The sequence below is a fragment of the Triticum aestivum genome, chromosome 1B, assembly GCF_018294505.1.
Source record: "Triticum aestivum cultivar Chinese Spring chromosome 1B, IWGSC CS RefSeq v2.1, whole genome shotgun sequence".
NCBI lineage: Eukaryota > Viridiplantae > Streptophyta > Magnoliopsida > Poales > Poaceae > Triticum > Triticum aestivum.
In genome coordinates this window covers 151229427-151253285 of record NC_057795.1, presented here as the reverse complement: position 1 = coordinate 151253285, position 23859 = coordinate 151229427, and the positions used below count along the sequence as shown (strand labels likewise).

At 46.8% G+C, this 23859-nt stretch overlaps 1 protein-coding gene across 1 annotated transcript; it reads right to left on the bottom strand.

The window, feature by feature from the left end:
• Window positions 1-4652: 4652 nt before the first annotated feature.
• LOC123112916 (probable glucan endo-1,6-beta-glucosidase B) lies at window positions 4653-10419 on the bottom strand. Its single transcript, XM_044534022.1, has 9 exons — window positions 10171-10419; window positions 9788-10093; window positions 7017-7154; window positions 6584-6889; window positions 6231-6389; window positions 5863-6032; window positions 5627-5776; window positions 5148-5497; window positions 4653-5037 (listed from the first exon to the last, which is right to left on the bottom strand). Exons 1-9 carry the CDS (start codon window positions 10300-10302, stop codon window positions 4850-4852), a joined length of 1899 nt encoding a protein of 632 aa, XP_044389957.1. The 5' UTR covers window positions 10303-10419; the 3' UTR covers window positions 4653-4849.
• Between the last annotated feature and the right edge of the window lie 13440 nt (window positions 10420-23859).

Here is a 23859-nt window from a genome sequence, read left to right as displayed (position 1 = left end):
CACACTTGTACACACATGGTATGGCACCCCCTAGCTTGTGGTGGGATCCCGACGCTCCGGAGCCCCTCTCCGGTGAAACCCTAGCCCCGTTGGAGAAAAAACAGGCTTATACGAGTAAAGCCGGTAACGGCATCAAAATGGGGTAGAAAACTGTAACTAGTTGCTTGGTTGTGTTGGGCTACGCCCTAGGAAGTCACAAGACAGAGGTATAACACAACTCTTGACAAGTTTCCATTCGGCTTGTCCCATCGGGGACTATCACGCTATAACTGCATGTAAACTCCCTAAAGAGAAGTGGAAGCCGGTGAAGCAGGTCACACCCCGGACTACAATTTTGCCATCCAAAACCCATAACACAGTTGTACGCACATGGTATGGCACCCCCTAGCTTGTGGTGGGATCCCGACGCTCTGAAGCCCCTCTCCGGTGAAAACCTAGCCCCGTTGGAGAAAAACCAAGCTTATACGACTAAAGCTGGTACCGGCGTCAAAATGGGGTAGAAAAGTGTAACTAGTTGCTTGATTGTGTTAGGCTAGGCCCTAGGAAGTCATAATACAAAGGTATAACCCAACTCTTGACAAGATTCCCTCATGTTTGTCCGATCTAGGACTTTCAGGCTATAAGTCATGAAACTCCCTAAAGAGAAGTCGAAGCCGGTGAAGCAGGTCACACCCCAGACTGCAATGTTTGCCATCCAAAACCCATAACACACTTGTACATACATGGTATGGCACCCCCTAGCTTGTGGTGGGATCCCGACGCTCCAGAGCACCTCTCCGGTGAAAACCTAGTCCCGCTAGAGAAAAAATCGGGCTTATACGTCTACACCCGGTACCGACGTCAAAAGGAGGTAGCAAAGTGCAAATATTTGCTTGGTTATGTTATGGTAGCCCCTAGGAACACCCAAAACAAAGTTATACCCAAACTCTCCATAAGATTCCTTCCTCTTCGACAGTTGTAAGTCTAGAAACTCACTAGGGTGAAACTGATGACGGTGAAGCCGCTAACATTCCAGAGTGAAATCTTGGACATGTACAACCCAAAACACACTTGTACCCACTTGATATAGCACCACCTAAATTTTGGTTGGATTCCGACGCTTTGGAGCCCCTCTTCGGCGAAACCCTAACCCCGCTAGATAAAAGGCCTTCACCCTTTATTGTTGGTTTCGTCTTTGCTCATGATTTTTTTAAGAAAAATAGCTTGAACAATATGTATGATGATGTAGATTTGCTTCTCCTCTTCGAAACGAGCTAAAAACATCGAAATCCGAGTTCGAATGCAAAAATTATGCTCAAAATGGTGATTAAGTTAAAAAAAAGAGCTAGGCCAACGGCATGCCGTCGGTGTAGCTAAAAAAATACTAGGCCGAGGGCATGCCATCGGCGTAGCTCCAATTTTTTTTTGGTGGCCTGGTCGGGTCTACGCCGACGGCCCCGACATTTGGCCATCGGCGTTTTGTGGTTTTCCCGTAGTGCATATCTTCTTAATTACTTGTTTTTGACATTGCGTTTCTGTTTATAAAGTAAAAACAGACGAAGCGATAAAAAAAACTGACGAAGCAGCAGAATATCAAATGCGCTATTACTCTCCTTGCTGTCCAAGCTGAATATTGGATATTTCTGGCGCAAAAAAAAGTATTTGAATAATGCTCCGTATAGACGACCCTAGCGAAGTAGCACATATTTTCATGGCCGGGCAAATTGATTCCACTCGCAAAATTACTAAAATGGAGAATTTAGGACCTGATTAAATTAAGTCTGACCACAACGAACAGATCAACCGAGTTATGTTAGAGGAAAGATGCGCAAGGAAGCATCCAAAAAAGGTACGTTGTACATATCCGGATTGCATGTGCAGTCGTTGTGCCGGAAATGCTAGTTGGACTTCCATATTCCCTTACTAATTATTAAGATTAAGATCCATCATCGCCGATGTCGACAAAATACCTACTCCACAGCTGTATAAGACGTATATTCAAGAATAAAGTACACTATAACTATTTGAGAGGTGTCAAGTTGGTCCAAATTCTATTAAAATGTATATCTGACTCCTATAAGTTTCTTATGTGTGTCACACATGGTTCTATGCACGCCAGATAAGCTTTGACTTGCATGCTCGACAGGTGGAACAATGCCACATGGTAATATTTTACATAAAGCCCGCCTAGAAAATATTTTCTTCTAATTCTATGTCCCTTTCCTTGCCTTCTGGTATAAGAGCACCAAGACAGCGATGCCCAAGCATATTCGCAACAAGGATTAGCACTGGGGCGGCTGAACTAGTCGCGAGAAAGCCACACACATGAGGTACCAGAGCAGATTGCATTATAGGCACGAAATAGTCACAAAAGCTCACTAGCAACTAGGGACACCCCGAACATGAGAACTGTCGCCAACACGCCCAAACTAGCTAGGATCTAATCGACTCTTTTTGACCAATTTGGTTGATAAGTACTGCACGAAGCTGACTATATGGATGGAACAAGTCGATTGATTCGGGTGCCAAACAACTCGCCAAAGCTAGCCAGACTAGAGGATTAATCTATGCGGTCATTTTTCGGTGTCAGCGATCAATCCACCCATGCAACCAGCTAAATACTACTCCCTCCATCTCCAAATAAGTGTCTCAACTTTATACTAGCTCTAATATAAATTTGCACTAAGTTTGAGAAATTTATTTTGAGACGGAGGGAGTACATCCATGTCCCAAAATACTCGACTTGGATTGGTCTAAATATGGATGTATTTAGACATATTTTAGTGTACACATACATCTATATTTAGACAAAGGTAAGTCAACTATTTTAGGACGGAGGGAGTACATAGCAGTAGTAGGACCAAATTGTTTAGGATATAATTATGAAATCATCCACTGTGATACTAGAGATGATGATGCGATCATGCGATGACCGTAGCACTGATTTAGCAGGTCGGGGCAAAGCTAAAGAGTGTCAGTTGTAGTATGACACGCCACAGTATAGACGTATCATGATGGTGGGCCGCAACATGTCGTAGCCAAAGTGGTTTCCACCCAATGGGTTTTGGCCACTTGGCAGTGGTCAAACTGCCACAAGTACAAGTCACTCTTAGGCTGGTCATAGTGAGGAGTAACTTATACTAGTGTCATGCATATGATACTAGTCTAAGTTACTACCTTCATAGTGCAAAGTAACATAGTAGTAGTGTCATAGAAGACTTCATTTATTAGCTTGTAGACTCATCTTGTCTTGGGAAGCGCTATGTTACAGTAACATATTATGTTACCACTTATCATTAACTACATGTCACGTAAGCAAAAAAAAATTGAAGTGCGCTATGTTACTAGCTAAGTTACTCCCACCATGACTAGCCTTATTTAAGCACAACTTGTCCATTTCTTAGTTGGCGGTGACGGGGATAGTTGTGCTTATGCTGTGCACGCTAGTTGCCATGATCCAGGATTGCTTACCAGACCACTCTTACTGATGCATGCATGTTCGTCCCACATCGCAAGTTGTATCCTAGAGACACAGTTTGTGTGATTTTCTCGACCCGGTCTCGAAGACGTACGTACCAGCAAGTGACTATTCATCGAATTGAAAGTCAGAGCTCGTGCTGTTTACTCGGAAAAAAATATTCATACAATTTAAATTAAATTAAATTGAATCGGACTAGCACTTGTCAGTGCAAAACTATCTTGTCTCGTGGGGTTCTAACCAAGAAAAACTGCGAACTCGATCAATTGCACGATGTGTAGCACCACATTTTTTACTCAGTCGTTGGCACGTCAACATCCCTATTTGCGTCTAGTTGGTCGATCGTAGTGGGTTTCCTGTTGATGAGGGCTACATGACCAAATACATTGGCTGCCTGCTGGCATCGACCGGTGATGTAGCCGTTGGCTGCCTGCTGGCATGTGCTACGACTGTGGGAACATGGCACGTAGAGGACACAAGTGGGAGGGCATCAAACAGGGAGAAGATGGAAATAGGAAAGGCAGACTGGGAAATCCACTTCAGGTCATAGGAGCGTATGCTCCCGCTGGACAAAAATGCATTTTTTTAAAAATGTTAAAATATTCTGAAAAAATATTAGGGCGTACATCATGGTATACTATGTTCGCACAACAAATTTCACGAAAAAAAGATGTTATTTTTGGCTTATGTTAAAAAGACAAAATATCTCATGAAAACTCATTTTGGAGTACCGCATTTTGTCTTTTTACACAAGTGACTAAAAATGTCTTTTTCTCGCGATACTTGTTGCGTTGAGATAAAATGTCCGGATGTACACCGAAATTATTTTTCATATCTTTTTGACATTCTAAAATATTTTCTTAATGTATTTTACATAATGGGTGTATCCAGTCCTATAAGCCAAAGCACCACCTCCGGGCACACTTGAAAACATAGATAATACTACAAGTCCAAAGGTCATCTCACATTGCAGTCTTCTTACAAGCTAGGGTTTGTTCACAGATAACCTGGTACAATTTTTTTTTCTGCCGAAGGAATCTGTAGAAGCTGGCGAAATGTCTATATAGTATGGTTTTTTATCAAAGACATTCATAGATATGCCCCTGTGAGCTTAGGTGTTAAGGGCAAGGTCTCGGAAAAATAGATGTGTTACAAGTAAAATAGAGCTAATAGTCAAGTACACAAGCACACCAGATAAATAACTAGCGTGAAATAAATAAATCGCTTATATGGCAAATAAACTTACAAATACAACTTACATCACACGTCCAGAAAAATCACACTACATCAATAATTCATCTTGCAAAGGGGCCAATTTCTCATCACTTCAATCATACATTTTTTTTCAAGTTGTTGCCAGCTCCTCCATTCACTATTGTATATTTATTTGCCTCAAGCATTTCCTAAGGAGATGTAGGGGTCCATCATCCACTGCATGCTCCAGTGGTTGTTAACATTCTTGTACGTCCAGTAAGCCCATCCAAATGTGGCTTTCCGATACACAGCCATCTGCGCATTTGCAAAACGTTGGAAGTCCTCTTTTGTTGCATCCTTTACCTGCCACTCAGCCACCCATTCACCTATACAAAACAAGACATGCATCAATTATTTTGGACCTAGGTTTCAATTGGGACACTAAAGTTCAGGCTGGAACCTTTATCAAAGGATGATCTAATTATCACAAACTTACCAACAAATGTGAGAGGGCCATCTGGCCTATTTATAGCGTTGATTTCACTGGCGATGAAGTTGCTGATATAATCAATGTTATCCTGCACAGTGAAACTATCGAACTTGCTATCGAACAACGCATAGTAGTGCATGTCGAGGACGACCCTGTCGAATTGTGAGGCAAAGTCGATGAGCTCCAACGAAGATGCTGAAAGACGGTTGGACATGATCACATAGGCTGTAAGTGAGTGCCTCCTAACGGCATTGTAGCCTTGTTGGTAGTATGATTTCAGGTTATCTAAGGACACGCCGGGAGCAACCGGCTCATTCATCAACTCCACGGCCAGGAGGCTTGATCTCTTGGCGTACCTGTATGTACGTCAAATGCAATGAAGGATTGCAAGGTGATCGAATTACATGGCTTCTTTGCGCGATCTAATACATGAAAACAATAATTTATTAAGTAAAAATTATAGTAACAGATTGTTAGACAAATACCTTGCGGCGAGGAAATCAATGACTTGCACAGTTTGCGCGATTTGGGAGTCTCCCCATGTCTGCGAGCCATCCCTACCACCACTATGCTCGTTGGGGTTCTGCGACCCAGGTGCGGCATGCAAGTCTATTATCACGTGAATGTTGTGCCTCCTACACATGGGTTAAAAAACATATTAAAAAAGTCCAATGAAAACATTCTAGTTTGTTAAAGAGTACACATGTATGTATGTACATACTCTGCCCATGTGAACGCACTGTCCAATGCTTGGAGAGAGCCTCCCACGAATGGAGCTGGAGGGTTGGGGTCGCTGGCGATCCACCATCCCACAGGGATCCTCACCGCATTCAGACCGTTTGCCGCCATGAACGCGAAATCGGCTTCCACGATATATGTGCTCCAGTGGTTCTGCCAAACATATATATATGGAGTTAAGGAAATTGAATTGCCAAAAAATGATTGACACTTATGTTCCGTGTTTAAGAAAATTCTACACCAAGATCAGTTGAACTTTCTGCCATCCTAATATATAAACTAGCTTTAATGTCGCTACTCTATATCTCGGAAAATTATGGAGAAAATTAAGATGTCTTTTGGTATACATACATTCATGACCCGTGTAGCCATATCTTTGCCGTAGCCATTGCAAATCTGATACTCCCCATGTGGCCCGTTGACTATGTTCACTGCAAACACGGACGGATCATTGTCTCCCCAGGTCGTGCTCTCGCCGAAGTTGGCCGTCACCGAACCATCTTTATTTGCCTGACGTGCCAGCCATGGAACATAGTGACGAGCCATAGATGTTTAATCATGAACGATTGTGATTGTAAACTTTATTAGTCATAGCCAAAGTAACTTTTCTTGCTTGCTATATATGTCTGATTTTTCATACAATCAATAGTCTACCCTCGAAATATATAAAATACTACTACTGAGTGGAATATTAATTTAATCACCTGCAGGAAGGACCCATTTGGTGCTCTGATCCTCATTCTATTCTTGTCGGCGTAGCTGCGCACTAGCTGAAACGTCTCAGTTTGCCCTGGCGCGGAGGCCGTGGCCACCACGTTAACGCTGGAGACGGTCACAAACTGGTTGTTGGACACCTTGAAGTTGAAGGTGTTCTGGTCGATCCGCCAGAGCTTGAAGCTCTCCCAGCCGGAAGCCGAGGGACGGTTGGCGACCAACGCTGCGCCGCCGCCATTCTCGGCAGCCACGAACGCATTCTGCGTCACGGACTTGAACTGCAGTTGTGTGCCATCCTGCTCCATCGATCAACCGAGATAAATTAAGAAAGAGGATCCCCGCAAAAAAAAAATTAAGAAAGAGGATGAGCCTGGCCTAAATTCAACCCAGAAGGAGGAAACATCATCAAGGTTAACTCATTACCAGGAGATCTTTGTTGGGGATGCCATCGAAGATGGAGGGCACCCAATTGACTATGGTCACTACAAACACGGACGGGTCATCGTCTCCCCAGGTCGTGCTCTCGCCAAAGTTTGCCGTCACCGAACCATCTTTATTTGCCTGCAGTGCCAGCAAAGGAACATATTGATGACTCGTAGTTGTTTAATTAGGAACGATAAGAGCATGGTTAATAATAAAGTCTGCTGCTGGCTATAAGCCAATACCACATCATATACAACATTTATAAAAGCCCACTAATACAATAGTTTGGCTGTAAACTAGTTGTACTAATTAATGTTTGCATGTAAGGCAAGAATACACTTTTGATTGGTGGAAAGGCCTGCTCACACCGCTGCATGCATTGCTTTTTCTTGTTTCTCGCGTTGCAGCCGGCGATAGCTGGAGCACCCGTTCCCTTGTCTTTCGGTCCATCTCTCTCCTCCAGCAGTGATTTTCGATGACGTGGTACTGCTTATAGCCGGCTGACTAGACCTATTGTACTTGCTCTAAGTATCTTTTCATGCAACTTGCGGTTGTAAACTCTCGTACTTGTCATAGTCATTCAAGATAAAGCAGCTTTTCCTGATTACCCCGGGGTATATGCCAAGTATGCCCCGGCATACCCCGCGTGAGGCGTCCAGCTTAGGGCATCTCCAGCCGTTGTGCCCCCCAGGAGGTGTTTTTTCCGCCTCCTGGGGAGGCGCCGGCGGATTTTTTGCTCTGGGAACGACAAATTTTCCAGCCGTCGACACCCTCCCAGCGCAGGTGACTCTTCCCGGATGGCACCTCATGGTCGTCCACGTCAACCCGGACTCTGGCCTCGCCGTCTTCGCCACCGCGCGCTCCCTTGGCATGATAGCGTCCGGCTATGTCTGGATCGCCACCGACTGGCTCGCTGCCGCCCTGGACTCCACGCGGCCGCCCAATCCCAAGGCGATGAGCCTCGTGCAGGGCGTGGTCACGCTCCGCCAGTACACCCCGGACTCTGGCGCCAAAAGGTCGCTCACCTCCAGATTCGCCGCCGTGCAGCAGCTCGTCCTCTTCGTCGCCGCGGTGACCACACATGCGACTCCACCGCCACCTCCATGCGCGGCTGACCAAGAGGAAGAGCCACCGCTGGAGCTGCGCCCGCGTGCTTCTCCTGCTCTCCGCGCGGCCCAGCTCCCCCTGCTGCAGCTTGCAGGAGGCCGTCCTCCGGCGTGTTCGCGCAGCCCAGCGGTCGCTCCGCGGCAGGGCGTCGACGCAGGCCGCGTGGAATGCATGGCTGCACTGCGGCAGCACCCGAATGTCTTGGCCGTCCTCGAACTCGGCGAGGCAGATGGTGCATCCGTCCGCCCCCGACACCTCGTCGTCGTCGGCGATGTACCCGATGCTGGGCAGCGTGCGTTGGCGATGGGCGGGGCGTCCGCGCCACGAGGCCAAGGCCGAGGACGAGCACGCGCACCGCGCCACGAGGCCAAGGCCAACACAGACCAGTGCGCAGAGCAGGCCGGCGAGGACGAGGACCGGGCCGAGCCACGCAAGGTCGAGGCCACTACCGCAGCTCGGCGAGGAGGAAGTAGGGCGCGTGCGGCCGGCCGGGCGTCGAGGAGGCGGGGAGGAAGCAGGGCGCGGCGTGAGTGCTCGTCGAGGAGGAAGCAGGGCGTGGAGATGCACCCGGGCACCCCCTCACGCCGGCGAGCCTGCGAAGCATCCGCCCGAGGCGACCTCGTTAAGCACGCCGGACGCCGGCCACGCGCCCTCGCTGGCCCGCACGTCGGACGCCGGACGTTGGCCTCGCTGCCCCGCTGCCTCGTCGGCGCGCTCGAGAGAGAGGGGCATGGGAGAGGAGAGAGGGTGTGGGCACGTGGGTGGGGGCCAGATGAAAAGAGAGGAGAGAGGGAGGTGGGAGACTGAGAGTGGGCCAACAGCGAGAAAAAGTAATCGCCAGCACGCCCAGCTGCCCCCCGGGGGGCTGGGTTTGGGGTGGGTTTGCCGGCGTCGTTTTTCTCCAAATCCGACGAAAAGTGAGGCTTTGGGGGCGTGAGTGGGAGGATCTTTTACCGCCGGCGCTAGAAAATTGGCCTGGGGGCGTTCCTGGGGGCGCGGCTGGAGATGCCCTTAGCGATTTGATCCCAGCTGGTACGGTCGCTGTCGTCCTAGGCGGGACGTCCTCAACTTAAAGGCCCACATGCATGTGGAGATTCAGTAGCTAGCCACATTACGGGGCCAATGCATTATGTTTATCCATAGGCTTAGGCAAGTTGAGTAGTTGGGTTATTTAACTACAAAGTTAGTACTACTTAGCTGGCTATTGGCCCATAGGTTAGTATACTATCTGAAGTCCGTACATAATTACATATACCTCCTGTATATTGAAAATACATCAGTACAAAATATCATAAAAAGTAGACTTGCTAATAAGATAGTCGATGATTTCATAACTAAATCCCACCATCTGATATATATATTTGATCTGATCGGTCAAGAAATCCCAAATTTTCAAAGATTGGCCTAAACATCAGGACACCAGAAGAATTGAGGAAAAATGCCTAATCCTAAAAAAAAAACTTCTACTTCAAATCCTTCAACAATTGAAACCGTGGCGGAGAGCACACTCAAGAGCAAGCAAAGAGAGGGCAATTGAAGAAATTATAAACATGAATTTTACCGAAATGAACTCAAAATTTTGGAGCGGTGTTAAAATCCTAGGTCTGCCACTGTCCTTGAATGATATAAAATACTACCAGTGATTTTAGTATTAAGTTACTTACCTGCAAGAAGGATCCATTCGGTGCTCTGATCCTCATCCTATTTTTGTCAACGTCGTTGCGCACTAGCTGGAACGTCTCTGTCTTCCCGGCCATGGCGGTTGTGGCCACCGCGTTAACACCGGCGATGGTAACGAATTGGTCATTGAACACCTTGAAGTTGAACGTATTTGTGTCGATTCGCCCGAGCTTGAAGGACTCCCAGCCGGAGGCCGAGGCCCGGTTGGCGACCAGTGCCGCCCCGCCGCCATTCTCGACGGCTATGAACGCATTCTGCGTGACGGACCTGAACTGCAGCTGCGTGTCATCCTGCTCCATCGATCGACCATGAGCATGGCATTAATTCTACACGGACGATGAACGAAACAGTTTGGTGAATTCATTACCTGCAGATCATTGTTGGGGATGCCGTCGAAGAGGGAGGGCAGGATCCAGCCCTCTGTGACGAGCCAGCCGCCGAGGTTGGCTGCCCGGACGAGGGGAACAGGAGAAGCCGGGTTGGGGGGCTGGACGGCCATGAGAATAATATCACAGGAGGACGAGGAGGAGGCACATGCAAGAGCTCCTCGTTATTTTGGCTGTGTCCTGTGGAGTTCTGGCTAGTCTGGTGGTCTCGCTTAAATAGGAGATAGATCAAGTGGATCAGCCAACAGAATATCAGAACCAGCGATCAACTGAAATCAGGAAAGCAACTTGAAGATATCATGTGGTGTGCGCCAAACTTGAAGATATAGTTTGCCAGTATGTCACTGTTGTCGCCAACCTTGAATTGACGTTGTTTGGATATAGTTTGCTTGGGTCGTTGCTTTATAATATAAAGCGGAGAAAATCTTTTTTCTTACCTTGAATTGACGTTGGAGCCAATGTACATCCCCGCCGTGTTAACGGGCAAAAGAATGAGTCGCACTCCGTGGTCACAAACGTGATGCCAGGAATCGTGCAAAATCTGGCTTCCGCCAAACCATCTTCTTCCCTCCGGTTTGCGGCACACCTTATTTCCAACAATATAAAGACAACAACCTGCACGGGGTTAATTCACTAAACTTCTTTGTTCTTTTTGGAGCTGAACTGTGGGTTTCCCACTGCATATTTTAAATAAATTATGAAAGGCGTAAGAATACAAGCACCATTGGCCAGTGATAATTTAAGGGGATCTAATCTTGGCATTAACAACACATCGCACTCAACGAACCAATCCAACTGTCCAAGCTGACTCAGAGTGTGGGGTCGAGGACAACCCGACGGGAAGCATGTGCTTGGCGCGTCTACACCTTGTTCTCAGAATCTGAGGTTTCTTGGCAGCACTAGGTAGTGTTGCAGCTTGTGTCTCAAGTTGGAATTGTCAGACGTGTTATATCCAAGACTGAGACTAAGAGCATCTCCAACCGTTCGGCCTCCCAGTACGCTGAAAAGAGGTGTCTGGGGGCGAACCGGCGCTTGTTTTGCGCGTGGGAACGATTGCGTGCCCAGTCGAGGCTCCCAGGCCGAACCCAAAAAACGCGCGAGCTCGGCGACATTTCACACAAAATTGCACAAACTTCGGCGATGTTGAACAAACTTGGTGAAACTTCATTAAATTTGTAAAAAAACAGATAAAACATGCAAGCTACGCCAGACTACGTCTAGCTACAGCTAGCCCTGCTACGCCGCGGCCACCGCACTCCATCTACATGCCAATAAGCCAATTGAAACATGTTAGAATAAATCCGAGGCCACCGTCGATCTACCGAGGACCAAGCAATCACATGAGGAACGACATCGAGATTTGTTAACGAAGTTCACCGATATGGCTACGTCCCCGGGGCATGACTACGGGCGCTCCTCCCCATGACACCGTCACAATACCGCACCCTAGCCGCCCGGGCGCTGGCACACGTCGCCGGCTCCCCCGCGTGCCCGTGCTCTTATGTTGGCATAGGTTACATCGTGTGTCTACCCTCGCTATATATTAGAGGCCTAAGATACAAGTGTCCTACTCGGACACGAGTCCATATCCTGTCTACACACTGTACGACTCCAAGTCCAACTGTAACCTAACTTGTACATAATATTCGACACAACTCTAACAAACTCCACCTTGGCGAATATTCTCCACCACCTTGGATTCATCTATACGTCGAACCTCCATGTACATTGGACTTGAGATACGCCATGAGCACCGCTGCTACTCCCAGACTCCACGTGACTCCACCGGCAACCGTAGTTCCTTCTCGTCTTCTTCACAGTCAACACTCGAGCAAAATTAAGTTTCTCGTTACTCTACCTTGTGCGCCCAACTTCCGGAGTATCCGTCCAACGCCATCACACACCGATCACTGTCCGCGTGAAAATGAACAACTCACATATTGGACGCCACATATAAGAGTTACCTGAACTCAACGTCACCACTCTTTCTTGACCGTCTGTCTGAAACTTGAAGGAATTTCACCGTCGCCCTGTGTCACCCTGAGTCAAATTCACAGTTGTCTCATCCTCTTTCCGGATAGTCTCTGACATGTCCCACAGCTATAGCACTCCACCTCCTTCTGTACTAGTCATCCGCATTTGCCATGTGCACTGAACACCACAGAATATACGGCCATGTACACTCTTAGCTTTTGACATTAAGACTTTCCGCCACTTTCGCAGATTCTCCATGGTCAACTCTTGTCCATCAGCCGGCACCGATAGACCCAGTCGCCAACTTGAATCCGGTACTCGTCAACACTGCTTCGGCACCCCTGCACAATTTTGTCTGACCACATGTCTGACCACCAGTGCCTTGACCTGTCACTGTGTCCCATGCTTACCGCACGCCTCGCGCTATCACCGCGTCGAGCCTCTGTTGTCCTGGTCGAGTCTCCCAAGTTGCGTACCCACACCACTCAAACCCCTACTGCAGAGAACCACCGATCATCACCGACCGATGCCAAGTATCACGTCTCCATCAGACCATTGGTACCCAATCCGATCCACGTGTCTCTCGTTATCCCGCTGAAATAGGCTTCGACTCTCCATGCATTTACGCCGTAGCCCCTCCATCAGCTCAGAGTGTAGTCATCCATCGGACTCCAGCTCCACCTTCAACATGACTCCATGTAGCTGCGCTATACTACCCTGCGCCCTGTCGACTTCAAGCTCTCTCATGTGTGCACCATCTTGAATCAACCCTGCGTCATAGTCTGTCGAAGCCGCACAAGCCCTCAGGCCTGCACCACGTGTTTCCACGCCCCCAAAGTCGGCCACCATCAGCATCACGCTCCTATGTCGTCGTCGCTGAAATCACCACCGTCTTCTGCTTTGACCAACATCCCCGTCGATCCGTCAGATAGTCCAGTCCGACCCAGCCGAAATTATCCGACTGCAACCATGCTCCACCCTGCGTCGTGTCCGCCCGCACATCATCTTGCATTGCTTGACGCCCTGTGTTTGCATGATCCTGTCACGACATGCTCCAGACTCCTCCGAGCCTTATACGCACGTCATCATCTTTGCCACGCACACCACAGACCCTCACGCTACCATCCTCATACACAACTATGTACAAAGAAATAAAGCCAAACTGCACCACGTAAGCCTTCCCGTGTGCACTTCACCATGAAGATCAATGGAAAAACTCCCAACACTCCACCTCGTGCTCCTGTAGGCCGTAAATCAATTAGCTTTTCATCTCTTCCTCTTGATGGATAGAATCAGTCTGTCACGTAGCCCTCCTTTTATTAACCAACAAATCTCATCTTGTATCTGTATGCACAGCAACACAGGCACCGCACCTTCTCGTGCCTCGCCACACATCCCAGGTTGCACATCAGCCTCCAGCCACGCGGACTCATACGGCTTTCAGCCCGTCTCGGCCTCACACGGGCCAGCCCCAGCTAGACCAGCCGTGCGCCGCACTGCGGCCTTAGCCTCTGGCGGCCCTCCCCATGTACGACGCGCCGCCTGCACGCTGCCTCGGATCTGATCGATCCGATCTCGCCCGTTGCGCTGACTAGGGTTGCCTACTCACGGCCACCGCTGCCCATCGCTTCCCGCCGAGATGACCTCGAGTACGATTTTGCAGCCGCTGTTTCCGTCCGAAACTCCAGCCGCCGCACTCATGCGCCTGTACGTTCCTCCGCACCTTGGGCCCTGCTGGCTCGCTAGATACGCCTGACCTAGCCGTTGCTGTTGCTCGTTCCGCTGATTCTGCCTGCTTTCCGATTGCTCTCCACCGCGACAATCTCCGATCGCTGCCTGACGTCCCGCACGCATGTCGTGCTCATCTGCAGACGGTCTCCATCGCGTTCTCCTCCAGATCAACAACGACAACGTCAAATCAAACCTTGCTCTGATACCACTTGTTAGAATAAATCTGAGGCCACCGTCAATCTACCGAGGACCAAGCAATCACATGTGGAACGACACTGAGATTTGTTAACGAGGTTCACCGATATGGCTACATCCCTGGGGCATGACTACGGGCGCTCCTCCCCATGACACCGTCACAATACCGCACCCCAGCCGCCCGGGCGCCGGCACACGTCGCCGGCTCCCCCGCGTGCCCGTGCTATTATGTTGGCATAGGTTACATCGTGTGTCTACCCTCGCTATATATGAGAGGCCTAGGATACAAGTGTCCTACTCGGACAGGAGTCCATATCCTGTCTACACACTGTACGACTCCAAATCCAACTGTAACCTAACTTGTACATAATATTCGACACAACTCTAACAAAACGGGTGTAGTCGCCGCCGCCGTCGTTGTCGCGCCCCGCCGGAGCCTCCACCGTCCCTGCTGCACCCCTGCCCAGGGTAACCGTCGCGCGGAGGGGCGCTGTACGGCTCGGTCTCCTCCTCGTCATCACTGTCGAGGACGATGACGTTGCCCTCCTCGCGCCCGCGGCGCCGGGCTTGGAGCTCCGCGTATGCACGCCACTGGCGGAGCACCTGCTCGCGGTCGTAGTCCTCCCTCGCCCACTTGAGGATGGACTCGTCGTCAGGGGCCACCATGCCCACGTGATCCGGCTTCACGGGGAGCAGCCCCGGCTCGGGCTTCAGCCAGACCAGGCGGAGGGAGCGCGGGGAGGGCGTTGCTGCGGGCGGGGAGCGACGGGCACCCTCGTTGATGATGAGGGCGCCGCTACGTGTGCGGCGCCGAAGAGGCGTCTCCTCCGGCTTCGGTTTGACGGGGCGGAGTGCCGGCGAGTCGGAGGAGAGCGCAGACATGGAGGAGAGCGAGCCGGAGCCCGACGAGGAGGACGACGTAGGCTCCATTCGCCGCGGCGTCCAGGAGCTGCCACGGCGGCGAGAGAAGGACGGTCGCGGTGGGTACTCGAGGTGTGGCGTGTGCTACGTCTTGAGCTTGTGTTGGTTTTCCTTGAAGAGGAAAGGGTGATGCAGCAATAGTAGCGTAAGTATTTCCCTCAGTTTTTGAGAACCAAGGTATCAATCCAGTAGGAGGCTCCTCAAAAGTCCCACGCACCTCACAAACAAACAAAGAACTCGCAACCAACGCAATAAAGGGTTGTCAATCCCTTCACGGCCACTTGCGAAAGTGAGTTCTGATAGAGATAGTATGATAAGATAAATATATTTTTGGTATTTTATAATATAGATGCAAAAAATAAAGATGCAAATAAAAGTAGATTGAAAGCTTATATGATAAAAGATAGACCGGGGGCCATAGATTTCACTAGTTGCTTCTCTCAAGATAACATAAGTATTACGGTGGGTGAACAAATTACTGTCGAGCAATTGATAGAAAAGCGAATAATTATGAGATTATCTAGGCATGATCATGTATATAGCCATCACGTCCGCAACAAGTAGACCGACTCCTGCCTGCATCTACTACTATTACTCCACACATCGGCCGACTCCTGCCTGCATCTAGAGTATTAAGTTCATAAAGAACAGAGTAACGCATTAAGAAAGATGACATGATGTAGAGGGATAAAATCAAGCAATATGATATAAACCCCATCTTTTTATCCTCGATGGCAACAATACAATACGTGCCTTGCTGCCCCTGCTGTCACTGGGAAAGGACACCACAAGATTGAACCCAAAGCTAAGCACTTCTCCCATAGCAAGAAAGATCAATCTAGTAGGCCAAACCAAACTGATAATTCGAAGAGGCTTGCAAATATAACTCAATCATACATAAAAGAATTCAGAGAAGATTCAAATATTATTCATAGATAAACTTGATCATAAACCCACAATTGATCGGATCTCGACAAACACACCGCAAAAGGAGTTTACATCGAATAGATCTCCACAAGAGAGGGGGAGAACATTGTATCAAGATCCAAAAAGAAAGAATAAGCTATCTAGCTAATAACTATGGACCCGAAGGTCTGTGACAAACTACTCACAACTCATCGGAGGTGCTATGCTGTTGATGTAGAAGCCCTCCGTGGTCGATTCCCCCTCCGGCGGAGCGCCGACGAATGCTCCAAGATGGGATATCGCGGATACACAAGGTTACGGTGGTGGAAATTGTGTTTTGGTGGCTCCCTGGATGTTTTCGGGGTACGTAGGCATATATAGGAGGAAGAAGTACATCGGTGGCCGCCCGAGGGGCCCACAAGACAGGGGGCGCGCCTAGAGGGGGTGGGCGCGCCCTCCTATCTTGTGGCCGCCTCGGTTGCTTCTTGACTTGCACTCCAGGTCCTCTGGATCACGTTCGTTCCAAAAATCACGCTCCCGAAGGTTTCATTTTGTTTGGACTCCGTTTGATATTCCTTTTCTTTGAAATACTGAAATAGGCAAAAAAACAGCAATACGGGTTGGGCCTCTGGTTAGTAGGTTAGTCCCAAAAATGATATAAATGTGTAAAATAAAGCCCATAAACATCCAAAAGGGGTAATATAATAGCATGGAACAATCAAAAATTATAGATACGTTGGAGACATATCAAGTATCCCCAAGCTTCATTCATGCTCGTCCTCGAGTAGGTAAATGATAAAAACAGAATTTTTGATGTGAAATGCTACCTAGCATAATTCTCAATGTAATTTTCTTTATTGTGGTATGAATGTTCAGATCCAAATGATTAAAGATAAAAGCTTATAAAACATAAAAATAATAATGCTTCAAAGCATACTAACAAATAATCATGTCCTATGAAAATAGCATAGCCAAAGAAAGCTTATCCCTACAAAATCATATAGTTAGGCCATGCTTCATTTTCATTACACAAAATACTCCCATCGTGAACAACCCCGATGACGAGCCGAGCAATTGGTTCATACTTTTTAACGCGCTTCAGCTTCTTTAACTCTTACGCAATACATGAGCGCAAGCCATGGACATAGCACTATGGTGGTATAAGGTGGTGGTTGTGAGGATAAAAAGAGGGAGAAGATAGTCTCACATCAACTAGGCGTATTAATGGGCTATGGAGATGCCCATCAATAGATATCAATGTGAGTGAGTAGGGATTGCCATGCAACGGATGCACTAGAGCTATAAATATATGAAAGCTCAACAAAAGAAACTAAGTGGATGTGCATCCAACTCGCTTGCTCACAAAGACCTAGGGCATTTTGAGGAAGCCCATCATTGGAATATATAGGCCAAGTTCTATAATGAAAAATTCCCACTTAATATATGAAAGTGACAACATAGGAGACTCTCTATCATGAAGATCATGGTGCTACTTTTAAGCACAAGTGCGGAAAAAGAGATAGTAGCATTGTCCCTTCTCTCCTTTTCTCTCATTTTATTATTATTTTTATCTTTCTTTTCTTCTTTTTTTTCTTTGGCCTTTCTTTTCTTTTTCTTTTTGGCCTTTCTTTTTTTCTTTTTTTCTTTTTGTAAAGTCCGAAGTCTCATCCCGACTTGTGGGGGAATCATAGTCTTCATCATCCTTTCCTCACTGAGACAATGCTCTAATAATGAAGATCATCACACTTTTATTGATTTACAACTCAAGAATTACAACTCAAAGCTAGAACAAGATATGACTCTATATGAATGTCTCCGGCGGTGTACCGGGATATGCAATGAATCAAGAGCGACATGTATGAAAATTATGAAGGTGGCCTTGCCACAAATACGATCTCAACTACATGATCATGCAAAGAGCAATATGACAATGATGGAACGTGTCATAATAAACAGAACGGTGGAAAGTTGCATGGCAATATATCTGGGAATGGCTATGGAAATGCCATAATAGGTAGGTATGGTGGCTGTTTTGAGGAAGGTAAATATTGGGTGCATGATACCAGCGAAAGTTGCGCGGTATAAATAGAGGCTAGCAAAGTGGAAGGGTGAGTGTGCGTATATCCATGGACTCACATTAGTCATAAAGAACTCATATACTTATTGCAAAAGTCTACTTAGCCCTCGAAGAAAAGTACTACTACGCATACCCCTGGAGGGATAGATTGGTAGGAAAAGACCATCGCTCGTCCCCGACTGCCACTCATAAGGAAGACAATCAAAAGAGCACCTCATGCAACAAATTTGTCACACAACTTTTACCATACGTGCATGCTATGGGACTTGCCAACTTCAACAAAAGTATTTCTCAATTTCATAATTACCCACTAGTATGACCCTAACATTACTACCTTTATATCTCAAAACAATTATCAAGCAAAAAATTGATCATAGCATCCAATTCACTTCCTATGATAGTTTTTATTATACCCAACTTGGATGCTCATCATTCTAGGACCAAATTTGTAACCATAGCAAATACCATGCTGTTCTAAAAGACTCTCAAAATAATATAAGTGAAGCAAGAGAGACTAGCAATTCCTTCAAAATTAAGCCACCGCCACGCTCTAAAATATATAAGTGAAGCGCTAGAGCAAAAACTATCAAGCTCAAAAGATATAAGTGAAGCACATAGAGTATTCTAAAAAATTCTAATCAAGTGGGCTTCTCCCAAAAGGTGTGTACAGCAAGGATGATTGTGGTAAACTAAAAAGCGAAGACTAATATAATACACGATGCTCCAAGCAAAACACATATCATGTGACGAATAAAAATATAGCTCCAAGTAAAGTTACCAATGAACAAAGACGAAAGAGGGGATGCCTTCCTGGGGCATCCCCAAGCTTAGGCTTTTGGCTATTGATGACCCACAAGTATAGGGGATCTATCGTAGTCCTTTCGATAAGTAAGAGTGTCGAACCCAACGAGGAGCAGAAGGAAATGATAAGCGGTTTTCAGCAAGGTATTCTCTGCAAGTACTGAAATAAGTGTAACAGATAGTTTTGTGATAAGATAAAAGGTAACGAGCAACAAGTAACAAAAGTAAATAAAGTGCAGCAAGGTGGCCAAATCCTTTTTGTAGCAAAGGACAAGCCTGGACAAACTCTTATAATAGGAAAAGTGCTCCCGAGGACACATGGGAATATCGTCAAGCTAGTTTTCATCATGCTCATATGATTCGCGTTCGGTACTTTGATAATTTGATATGTGGGTGGACCGGTGCTTGGGTACTGCCCTTACTTGGACAAGCATCCCACTTATGATTAACCTCTATTGCAAGCATCCGCAACTACAACAAAAGTATTAAGGTAAACCTAACCATAGCATGAAACATATGGATCCAAATCAGCCCCTTACGAAGCAACACATAAACTAGGGTTTAAGCTTCTGTCACTCTAGCAACCCATCATCTACTTATTACTTTCCAATGCCTTCCTCTAGTCCCAAATAATGGTGAAGTGTTATGTAGTCGATGTTCACATAACACCACTAGAGGTTAGACAACATACATCTTATCAAAATATCGAGCAAATACCAAATTCACATGACTACTAATAGCAAGACTTCTCCCTTGTCCTCAAGAACAAACGTAACTACTCACAAAGCATATTCATGTTCATAATCAGAGGGGATATAATGTGCATAAAGGATCTGAACATATGATCTTCCACCAAATAAACCAACTAGCATCAACTACAAGGAGTAATCAACACTACTAGCAACCTACTAGCACCAATCCCGGACTTGGAGACAAGAATTGGATACAAGAGATGAACTAGGGTTTGGAGATGAGATGGTGCTGGTGAAGATGTTGATGGAGATTACCCTCTCCCGATGAGAGGAGCGTTGGTGATGACGATGGTGATGATTTCCCCCTCCCGGAGGGAAGTGTCCCCGGCAGAATAGCTCTGCCGGAGCCCTAGATTGGTTCCGCCAAGGTTCCTCCTCGTGGCGGCGGAGTCTCGTCCCGAAAGGTTGCTTCTGATTTTTTTTCTCATCGAAAGACTGCATATAGGAGAAGATGGGCATCGGAGAGCCATCAGGGGGCCCACGAGGTAGGGGGCGCGCCTAGGGGGGAGGGGTGCGCCCCCCACCCTCGTGAGCAGGGTGTGGGCCCCCTGGCCTTCATCTTTGGTGATGATTTTTCTTTATTTCTTTTAAGATATTCCGTGGAGTTTCAGGACTTTTGGAGTTGCGCAGAATAGGTCTCCAATATTTGCTCCTTTTCCAGCCATAATTCCAGCTGCCGGCATTCCCCCTCTTCATGGTAAGCCTTGTAAAATAAGAGAGAATAGCCATAAGTATTGTGACATATCATGAAATAACAGCCCATAATGCGATAAATATTGATATAAAAGCATGATGCAAGATGGACGTATCATCTATCCTTGAATATCTTGGGGTGCCATGGGTATCCCCAAGCTTAGGCTCTTGCCACTCCTTATTCCGTAGTCCACCAAAGCTCTACCCAAAACTTGAAAACTTCACAACACAAAACTCAACAGGAAATCTTATAAGCTCCGTTAGTGAAAGAAAACAAAACCACCACATAAGGTACTGTAATGAACTCATTCTTTATTTATTTTGGTGTTAAACCTACTGTATTCCAACTTCTCTATGGTTTATAAACTATTTTACTAGCCATAGATGCATCAAAATAAGCAAACAACACACAAAAAATAGAATCTGTCAAAAACAGAATAGTCTGTAGTAATCTATAACTAACGCAAACTTCTGGAACTCTAAAAATCCTACCAAAATAGGAAGTCCTGGAAAATTTGTCTATTGATTATCAGCAATAAGAATCAACGCAAAAGCACGTTTCTGTGATTTAACAAAACTAATTTCGTGCGTGCAAAGTTTCTGTTTTTCAGCAGAATCAAATCAACTAACGTCAGAGGTTATCCTATAGGTTCTACTTGGCACAAACACTAATTAAAACATAAAAACACATCTAAACAGAAGGTAGATGCAAAATTTATTACTAAACAGGAACAAAAAAAACAAAAAAAATTGGGTTGCCTCCCAACTAGCGCTATCATTTAACGCCCCTAGCTAGGCATAAAAGCGAAGATAGATCTAAGTAGTGCCATCTTTGGCACTCATCTTTTTAATGGAGTTATGCTCAAGTCTGGGAGGCTCTTTGCATTTCCCTTCATGCTCAGAGATCCTTTGATCTAAGGCATCCAACCACTTATTGTAAAGTGTGATCAAATTATTCATGCGGTTGATACTCCCAACAATATTCTTAAATGGTTCAACAAGTTTTTGCAATTCAAGTAATTTCTCTAAAATTTGGGTTCCTTCAAGAGAGAAGGGTGATCCGTTTTGTCGGGGAAGTACTCCTACTATTCCCTCTATAATTTCATAAGCAGAACTAGGATCAATTTCAATAAATTCCCCTTTTGCAGCACAATCAAGGAGTTGTTTGTGGGGTAAGGTTAACCCAACATAAAAATTGCGAATTAAAATCTTGAAATCTCCTTCTAAAGCGCAACTAAGATTCTAACATCCTAAACAAAGCATCTTTTAAATTTTCTCCTTGTCTTTGCTTGAAGTGGACAACTTCAAAATCGGGAGACGGAGGGATAAAGACTAAGCTAGCCATAACGACAAGGTAAACGATCTAACACACGAGAAAACAGAAAAGGCAAGCGAAAAGGAGAGGAGGACATTGGGAAAGAGAGGGCGAATAAAACGGCAAGGGTGAAGTGGGGGAGAGGAAAACGAGAGGCAAATGGCAAATAATGTAAACGCGAGGGAGATGGGTTTGTGATGGGTACTTGGTATGTCTTGACTTGAGCGAAGACCTCCCCGGCAACGGTGCCGGAAATCCTTCTTGCTACGTCTTGAGCTTGCGTTGGTTTTCCTTGAATAGGAAAGGGTGATGCAGCAATAGTAGCGTAAGTATTTCCCTCAGTTTTTGAGAACCAAGGTATCAATCCAGTAGGAGGCTCCTCAAAAGTCCCACGCACCTACACAAACAAACAAAGAACTCGCAACCAACGCAATAAAGGGGTTGTCAATCCCTTCACGGCCACTTGCGAAAGTGAGATCTGATAGAGAAAGTATGATAAGATAAATATATTTGTGGTATTTTATAATATAGATGCAAAAAGTAAAGATGCAAATAAAAGTGATTGAAAACTTATATGATAAAAGATAGACCCGGGGGCCATAGGTTTCACTAGTGGCTTCTCTCAAGATAGCATAAGTATTACGGTGGGTGAACAAATTACTATCGAGCAATTGATAGAAAAGCGAATAATTATGAGATTATCTAGGCATGATCATGTATATAGGCATCACATCCGCAACAAGTAGATCGACTCCTGCCTGCATCTACCACTAGTTCTCCACACATCGACCGACTCCTGCTTGCATCTAGAGTATTAAGTTCATAAAGAACAGAGTAACGCATTAAGAAAGATGACATGGTGTAGACGGGTAAACTCAAGGAATATGATATGAACCCCATCTTTTTATCCTTGATGGCAACAATACAATACGTGCCTTGCTGCCCCTGCTGTCACTGGGAAAGGACACCGCAAGATTGAACCCAAAGCTAAGCACTTCTCCCATGGCAAGAAAGATCAATCTAGTAGGCCAAACCAAACTGATAATTCAAAGAGACTTGCAAAGATAACTCAATCATACATAAAAGAATTCAGAGGAGATTCAAATATTTCTCATAGAAAAACTTGATCATAAACCCACAATTCATCGGATCTCGATAAGCACACCGCAAAAAGAGTTTACATCGAATAGATCTCCACAAGAGAGGGGGAGAACATTGTATTGAGATCCAAAAAGAGAGAAGAAGCCATCTAGAGAATAACTATGGACCCAAAGGTCTGTGATAAACTACTCACAACTCATCGGAGGGGCTATGGTGTTGATGTAGAAGCCCTCCATGGTCGATTCCCCCTCCGGTGGAGTGCCGACGAAGGCTCCAATATGGGATCTCGTGGATACAGAAGGTTACGGCGGTGGAAATTGTGTTTTGCTCGCTCCTTGGATGTTTTTGGGGTACGTAGGCATATATAGGAGGAAGAAGTACGTCGATGGCCGTCCGATGGGCCCACAAGATAGGGGGCACGCCCAGAGGGGGTGGGCGCGCCCTCCTATCTTGTGGCCGCCTCGGCTGCTTCTTGACTTGTACTCCAAGTCCTCTGGATCACGTTCGTTCCAAAAATCATGCTCCCGAAGGTTTCATTCCGTTTGGACTCCGTTTGATATTCCTTTTCTTCGAAATACTGAAATAGGCAAAAAAACAGCAATACGGGTTGGGCCTCCGGTTAGTAGGTTAGTCCCAAAAATGATATAAATGTGTAAAATAAAGCCCATAAACATCCAAAAGGGGTAATATAATAGCATGGAACAATCAAAAATTATAGATACGTTGGAGACGTATCAGCGTGTTCCCGGTCTCGATGTAGTCAAGGACAGCCTCGAGGGTTCGGCCTGGTACGCCCCACCACTCACGCGGCCCTTCGACGTTGAGGTGGCCGCAGGGGATGATGCCGTTGGCGGAGGCGATCTGCTCTTCGCGGCAGCGCTGGAAGTACATCATCCACAGTTTGTCACTGTCGGCGGCGTTACCTCGGCTGGTTCCGCTGCTCCTCCGTCAGTGACGAGCGGATGCGGGCGATCTCGGACCGCCGTGCCGCCCCTTCGGGCACCGGTGGCACCGGGACGCCGCCGGCGCTCAACCTCCACGCTCCCGGCACGCGCATGTCCGGGGGCACCGAAAACTCGGCCTCGTTGAGGAGGCGCGCCTCCGGCTCTTGGAGATGGCGGTGGCCGAAGCTATTCGCCGACGCGCCGCCGTCTAGGAACCTCTTTGCCATTTTGCTCGTCGGGAAGGGGGAAGGGTGCTGCTT

Excerpts from the sequence above, each read along its gene's own strand:
- LOC123112916 (XM_044534022.1), bottom strand. The coding sequence starts at position 10,302 with ATGGCCGTCCAGCCCCCCAACCCGGCTTCTCCTGTTCCCCTCGTCCGG. Across the intron at positions 10,094-10,170 it reads TCCCCAACAATGATCTGCAG|GATGACACGCAGCTGCAGTT; the intron begins GTAATGAATTCA and ends TCGATGGAGCAG. Across the intron at positions 6,390-6,583 it reads CAAATGGGTCCTTCCTGCAG|GCAAATAAAGATGGTTCGGT; the intron begins GTGATTAAATTA and ends CTGGCACGTCAG.